Genomic DNA, 7,172 nt, shown 5'->3' with positions numbered 1-7,172 from the left:
GTTTAGTCGTATATGGGGGGCCATGGACTCATGACTTGCATCAGCTTTAACAGAATGATATTATTAAATTTAACTAGAGGGGACAGAAAAGGAAGGCAAAAGCAAACAGAGGCCAAGACAAATCAAGCACGTGAAACTGCAAAATTTGCTTTTACTCGCAAATTTTATGACAATATAGACATCCTCCCCATTGTTCTTTCTCTGATCAGTCCACCACACATCCTTTCACTGAGTCCCATCACTGGATTAATTTTATATTAATTAAAATGTCTTTTTTTTAATAAAGTTTTAACCTTTTTAATCCTTTTATTCTATTTTCTTTTCTTGTGTGTTCACTGTTCAGTACTGATTAGTGATTTCTTCAGTTGGGTGAGTGTGCATCTGTAAGCGCGTCTCCCGTGGCTTTTTTTGTTTTGGCATTTGCTAGCTTGGTTTTTTCTGCGCCAGTGATTTTCTTTTGTTCTTCTGTGTTTGAAATTTTTGAAGAGCAAGAAAGAGAAAAAGGAAGATAATTGTAGTGGGGGTGCCATCACAGTGCACGGTTAGAAACCAACGAGAAAACCCACATGGAGTTCTGTAGGGGGTCATCCATGACAGATACAATACAAACCACTCCGCTTTTCCTAGATCTCTAGGATCTCAGAATTTCAGGCTTGATGGTTGCTTGTTTCTCGAGAAAATTCCTCTCGTTTACTCCTTGTCCCATTCTGTATGGTGCTAATTTCATTCTGGTTGGTTTACAATCTGGGTTTTCTTGCTGGACACCGAATTTACCATCTCGGCTTTTGTTTGCTGAAAGTTCTTCTTAACTCCTGATTAAGTCCAGGAGAGACAAAAAAACTTTCTGTTGCTGTTGTGGTATTGATGGGTTTTTGCTTTATGGGGTTTTCTTCTTGAGAGGCCCTGTTTGTGGATATGATGCAAGATTAGAATAAGCTCAAGTAAGAATGGTAGGTGGAATTGCTTGCTTTGGTGGTTTCGAAAAGTGGTTTTGTTGAGACGGAAAGAGAATAAAGTCTCTGAATTTCATTGAGTAGATAGCATGGAAAGAAGAAGTTCCGTGTTTTGGGAAGTGGGGTTTCTGGTTTTGGCATTGGTGGACATTGCTTATGCTACACTTTCTCCTGCTGGTGTAAATTATGAAGGTCAGTTCTTTTCACTTCCTTCTCCCGATCTCTTGCACCGTATCTTCTCTTTACCCTCCCATGTTTTAATTTTCACTGAACAATGTGCTTTCTAATCTGCAACACAAATATTTTTTGGAAAGTACTTTCGAATTTATGGCTATTAAAGTTTGTATACTGTGTCGTGGATAAGGTTTCTGTTTTTCTGGGTCCATTTCGTAAATGAATCTGGTGAGCTAATTCATATATTCCCTACGGGTCAAATGCTTTGAGGGTCTGAAGGGGTGGTTTAGTTACCCAAATACAGCTAGTTTTCCTACATAATGTACATCAGCAACTACCATTTAATGTCTTCTGGTTTAAAATTGGTGTAATTAAGATTTTTCTCGTTAGCATATGTCTGCTCAGTAAGAGAAGATGATATATTTCATGACAAACGTTCTTTTTGCTTTTTTTGGCTGGAAATTTGAGCAGTGGTGGCATTGATGGCCATTAAGAATGCCTTACGTGATCCATACAGTGTTCTGGACAATTGGGATATAAACTCTGTTGACCCTTGTGGCTGGAGGATGATTACTTGCACTCCTGATGGCTATGTTTCTGCTTTGTACGTTTCTTCATTCACCTAAAATTTTGCGCCACTAATCTAGAAATTTGGAAATTTGTGGAGGATGTTGATTGAATGAGAGTTCTCTTCAATACAGGGGACTTCCTAGTCAAAGCTTGTCTGGGACCTTGTCTCCAGGAATTGGAAATCTTACCTTCTTGGAGTCAATGTAAGTTAGAAACTTCATTTTCAATTGCTTTGTTTATGTGATCATCCGATTATATCACATGTGATGGTTTTCCAGTTAGTTGACTTCTCCAACTTAAATTATTGTTACATTATATGAGGGCAGTTTAGTTGATATGTATAGATGTATAGCTTGCTGCAGAATAATGCCATTGCGGGACTGATACCTGCTACAATTGGGAAGTTGGAGAAGCTTGAAGCACTGGATCTCTCAAACAATACGTTCAGCGGTGACATACCTTCATCATTGGGAAACCTCAAAGATCTAAATTACTTGTAAGTTCCAAAAAAAAAAAATCCTTGGTGTTTCTGTATCTTGTACAGATCAGTTTATCCATATGCCTCTCAGTCCATATATTTAGTTTTGGTTCATATTTTTCATCATATATCCTTTGTTTGAGTTATTCAGGCGGTTAAACAACAACAGCCTTACTGGAAGCTGCCCAGAATCGCTGTCCAATATTGGAGGCCTCACTCTTGTGTATGTATTTGTGCATTTCGGACTTCATTATGTTTTTGGCTTCAGATTACAGGGACAAATTATCGTAAAGAGCTGCCTTTTTTGCATATAACCCTTGCCTTTAGGCGAGTTGTGGCCCAGTAGTAGAGTAGCAGGGTTGCAACATAGGAGTCACAAGTTCAATTCTTGGAAATAGCCTCCCCACATATTATGTGGGGGTAAGGTCTGCGTACATCCCACATATTGTCTTTTGCACGGGAGTTGTTTAATTTTTATTGACTTTATACCATACATACCTTCTTAACTGTACCGTGTCGAACCTGCCTGTAGGGACCTTTCGTATAACAATTTGAGTGGTTCCTTGCCAAAAATATCAGCAAGAACTTTCAAGTGAGTCATTTTTCTCATTCTCGACTTCTTTGTTCTCCTTAAAATTTATGATATATTAAGTCTTGTTTTTTGTGCTACTTCAGAGTTGCAGGTAACCCTTTACTCTGCAGTCCTAAGGCTGACAACAACTGTTCTGGTGTCTTTCCGGAGCCTCTTTTACTCCCCCCAGATGATGGAAAAGGTTGTCAATGACAGCAATTTGTTGTTTGTTTGCGTCCTATATCTTTTCCTTGAAAATCCTTGATGACTTATTTTTGCTATTGTCTTTAGATCCATCAGAATCTGGATCAAAGAACCACCGAGTCGCTGTAGCATTTGGTGCAAGCTTTGGCGCTGCTTTTTCCATCATTCTTGTTATTGGGTTATTGTTTTGGTGGCGATATAGGCGGAACCAGCAGATTTTCTTTGATATAAATGGTTAGTTGTTTATGTTATTTGATTTGTGGTACTTTTGTACCTTAATAATGTAGAACAAAATTTAGTGTTAATTTCTAGCATTATGAATGGACAGGTGTGTGTGCCTTCGCCGTAACCTTTTAATGGTAAAGGACACTGAGAGTTGACCTTTACAAATAAAAATCATAAACTTACCTTTCGGTCTTCATCTTCAGAGTCGTTAAATGATTCATTTAAGCCAATTAATGCAGATGTTAATCGTCTGTTAGTTGTCGTTTGCTGCGGTTGTTGCTCAGTAATTAGCCTCTTTCAAAGCTTTTTTACGTTTAATAAGCTGAATAAGTTTGTGATATTGAGCTTGGTACTCTGTCTTGCTAGTTTTTTGTTGCAAAGACTCTTAAATATTGGTAATCTAAATTAAATATGGACCAATTTAAAATTTTGAGACCTTGTTAACCTGTATGAAGCTGTCCGTTTTGCTGTGTATACTCCATCATCTATGCATTGAGTCATTATTTTTGGATTTGCAGAGCAATATGACCCAGAAGTACGGTTGGGCCATTTAAAAAGGTATACTTTTAAGGAGCTCAGGGCTGCAACTAACCATTTTAGTTCAAAGAATATTCTGGGAAAGGGTGGATTTGGAATTGTATACAAAGGATGCTTGAGTGATGGATCTGTTGTGGCTGTTAAAAGGCTGAAGGATTACAATACAGCTGGGGGTGAAATCCAGTTTCAAACAGAAGTGGAGACGATAAGTTTGGCTGTCCATCGGAATCTTCTCAGACTCCGTGGTTTCTGTTCAACTGAGAATGAGAGGCTTCTGGTTTACCCCTATATGCCAAATGGAAGTGTAGCATCTCGGCTAAAAGGTTAGGCTTTTAGTTCTTAGTAGTTTTTCTTTTTCCTACTCTAATGCCTTTATTGTGCTTCTCACCTTAAAAGTAGTCTGCATGACTGCATCAATTTATGGAAGTCGAAGCAAGCTGCTACTGGGGAAAATGAAAATGGTAGCATTGTGCAAACTTACCTGCTGTCTTAAACATTTGTCATTTTGCTGTTGTGTTTCCTACATATATTACCATCCTAAGTGCACTTCCCACACACTTAGGCGATCATACCGCCACAACTGTGCCATTGCTAGCACTTTGGTCTTAAATCTTAACATACAAGTAGAGCCTGCAACACCACCTCTTTCTCCTGCACAGGCACAATATGTGGTCATTGCTGCAATCATGGATTTGAGACTTGTCTCGAACCAGGAACCGTTAATTGAACTCACTTCTTTGCTGTTTTCACTTTAATTTTCCCAAGCCTACCCTAATCTCCTCGCTTTTGTCATCTTCTTCTACCATGTTGTCTTTGTAGGTGATTAGAACCACTATTTTCTTTTCTGATGCTCACTGCTGCACTACCTTCTGCGATAGTAGTAGTCATGAAAAGTGAACTTTGTTTTTGCAGTCTATAACTCTGTTCTTCTTTATCTTCGTACTAATAGAGGTGTAAGAAAATGTTTGCTGATGAATTCTGAAAGTTTGTCTTGAACTACTTGGTATGCCATTGCAACTTGGAATGTTCACAAAGATTACAATCCTTTTATGGTCGTTTCAACTAGTTGCATTCAATGATAAATCTTGAACCTGCCAGCCAGTAATTTTATTTGTTTTATGGGTTTTCAGATCAAATCCATGGTCGACCAGCTTTAGACTGGGCAAGGCGAAAGAGAGTAGCTTTAGGTACAGCAAGGGGGCTACTCTATTTGCATGAGCAGTGTGATCCCAAAATCATTCACCGTGATGTTAAAGCCGCCAACATTTTACTGGATGAGGACTTTGAGGCAGTTGTGGGAGATTTTGGGCTGGCTAAGCTTTTGGATCATCGAGATTCCCACGTGACAACAGCTGTGCGTGGTACTATTGGCCATATAGCCCCAGAGTACTTATCAACAGGTCAATCTTCAGAAAAAACGGATGTGTTTGGGTTTGGAATCTTGCTTCTTGAGCTAATCACAGGTCAGAAGGCTCTGGATTTCGGACGATCAGCGAACCAGAAAGGTGTAATGCTTGATTGGGTACGCGTTCTCTCTCTCTCTCCCTCTCTCCCTCGACTCTCTTTGCCCTTATTGGGTTCCACAAATCTTTGGTATTCCATCCTGACAGACTATTAATCCTATTGACTATTGAGAACTTCTGCACTGGAAGTACATGCAAGTGCTGTAATCTCTGAACTTCAAATACCGTATCTGTTTTTTGTTGCCAGCAGACAATCATAATGGCGAAGAACTTGCATCATATTTTAGTCTCAGAAAACTCCTTTTGCAGGTAAAGAAGCTCCATCAAGAAGGGAAACTAGGCCTAATGGTGGACAAAGATCTAAAAGGAAACTTTGACAGGATTGAGTTGGAAGAAATTGTCCAGGTGGCCCTTCTATGTACTCAATTCAATCCTTCTCATCGGCCAAAGATGTCCGACGTGTTGAGGATGTTAGAGGGTGATGGTTTGGCCGAGAAATGGGAGGCCTCACAGAAGATGATCGAGACCTCGAGATTCCGATCTTGTGAATACCCTCAAAGATATTCAGATTTCATAGAAGAATCCTCACTTGTGGTAGAAGCAATGGAGCTTTCTGGCCCCCGGTGACGAGCACATCACATTTCTCCTTTCTCGAGCCTCCTTAACTTGGCTGCATTGAAGAGCTATGAAATGATAAAATGTGATTGTTGTTGATAGCTGTTGAATGAGTGTATTCGTCTGTAAAAAAAGAAAAAGGGAAAGTCTTGTACAAGCATATCGTTCTTTATGGCAAAATTAATTCAAGTTGATTAAGCTTCTCTTCAAGTTCACCGCCTACTAATTTAAGTTCTCCACAGAAAATTTCATAATGAACAAAGTCACTGGAGACTACAACCAACAGAGCTAATGTCTTTTGACTCTTTGAACTTTCATTTTAATGTAAGAGCGGCTCATTCTAACTATTAATTGCGTTAACGACTGGTAGAGATAATGTCCACTGCTGCTTTTGCTTAAAGTACGGAGTTTTCATGACCAAGTTGGACTTGGTCAACTCTATGAGTAACCAACAGTTGCATTAGCCACGTTAAAACTGAACAAAATACTTGGTGTTTCTGTATCTTTATTCCGATTCATGGGAGGTAGATATGGTGCAGAATGAAAATATTATTATGGTTCGGGATTATTCTCATAACTCATGGTAGCATAGCTATGAGAACATTCTGATGACAGTTTGGAGTTGGCAGAAGGCATTATTTATATGGGTAAATATATATACATTTTGCATTTCTTGTTTCTTGTTCTTTTTGCTGATTGAATTCAATAATAATTCAGAATGCATTTGCACACGCAGAGAGAAGAGAAAGAGGGAGGGAGTGAAAGAGATCACATATTAATAGCTATCACTTATAAACCAGGAAGCATGGTCAAGTACAAGCGCAAACAACTACAGTAGTTTCCAATACATTCTCATGCAACAAATACCACACACCATATCTAAAACAAATTACAGAAACAGAACTGAAAAAAAAACAAAGCCATGAAGACTCATAAACTCATGAGCCTGTCGCCGTTCTGTGACTTGCCGGTCTGCCAGTGATAAAACCCTAAAAGCTCTCTGCTTAAAAGGCTAAGCACAAGCAAACTGTTTATGATTCTTTTTGGAGAAGGTAGAGGAATGAATATTCAGGGAATCACATCCCTCACTCCCAACTCCTCCAACCAACACCTCTCTTTTTTATTAAGACCCATGAACAGATTCTTGCCAAAAGAATTCCATACCTATCAGAATCAGATTCAGTAGAACTGATAGGGCTTTGACTTGATGACAAAGAAGCTAGTGGAGAAGTTTGGTTACTAGGTTCCAATCCTTAAATAGATGGGTGGTAAAGGAAGAAACTATGTATTGTATGGATAACTCATCTTCCATTTCTTTTCAAAAAAACCACAACCCTTTACTTTACCTTCAGAAAAATCACAAAATTCAAAGTTGTTATGAT

General features: G+C 38.9%; 1 protein-coding gene across 3 annotated transcripts; it reads left to right on the top strand.

The window, feature by feature from the left end:
• The first annotated feature begins 227 nt into the window (after positions 1-227).
• Positions 228-6,000, top strand: LOC120000374 (protein NSP-INTERACTING KINASE 3). Of its 3 annotated transcripts, none has more exons than XM_038848438.1 (11): positions 228-1,145; positions 1,599-1,731; positions 1,829-1,900; positions 2,050-2,193; positions 2,327-2,398; positions 2,708-2,767; positions 2,851-2,948; positions 3,047-3,184; positions 3,694-4,035; positions 4,843-5,234; positions 5,485-6,000. In XM_038848438.1, exons 1-11 carry the CDS (start codon positions 1,043-1,045, stop codon positions 5,800-5,802), a joined length of 1,872 nt encoding a protein of 623 aa, XP_038704366.1. In that variant the 5' UTR covers positions 228-1,042; the 3' UTR covers positions 5,803-6,000. The 3 variants fall into 3 exon arrangements, with proteins under 3 accessions (XP_038704366.1, XP_038704365.1, XP_038704367.1); XM_038848437.1 differs by having other exon boundaries at positions 230-1,145; positions 3,038-3,184; XM_038848439.1 differs by having other exon boundaries at positions 1,010-1,145; positions 1,645-1,731; positions 3,038-3,184.
• Positions 6,001-7,172: the final 1,172 nt, after the last annotated feature.

Source organism: Tripterygium wilfordii, chromosome 6 (genome assembly GCF_013401445.1).
Source record: "Tripterygium wilfordii isolate XIE 37 chromosome 6, ASM1340144v1, whole genome shotgun sequence".
Taxonomy (NCBI): domain Eukaryota; kingdom Viridiplantae; phylum Streptophyta; class Magnoliopsida; order Celastrales; family Celastraceae; genus Tripterygium; species Tripterygium wilfordii.
This window is presented reverse-complemented; position numbering and strand designations above follow the sequence as displayed.

Coding starts and splice junctions, on each gene's coding strand:
- LOC120000374 (XM_038848437.1), top strand. CDS start 1,043: ATGGAAAGAAGAAGTTCCGTGTTTTGGGAAGTGGGGTTTCTGGTTTTG. Junction 3,185..3,693: donor GATTTTCTTTGATATAAATG/GTTAGTTGTTTA, acceptor TTGGATTTGCAG/AGCAATATGACCCAGAAGTA. Junction 4,036..4,842: donor TGTAGCATCTCGGCTAAAAG/GTTAGGCTTTTA, acceptor ATGGGTTTTCAG/ATCAAATCCATGGTCGACCA.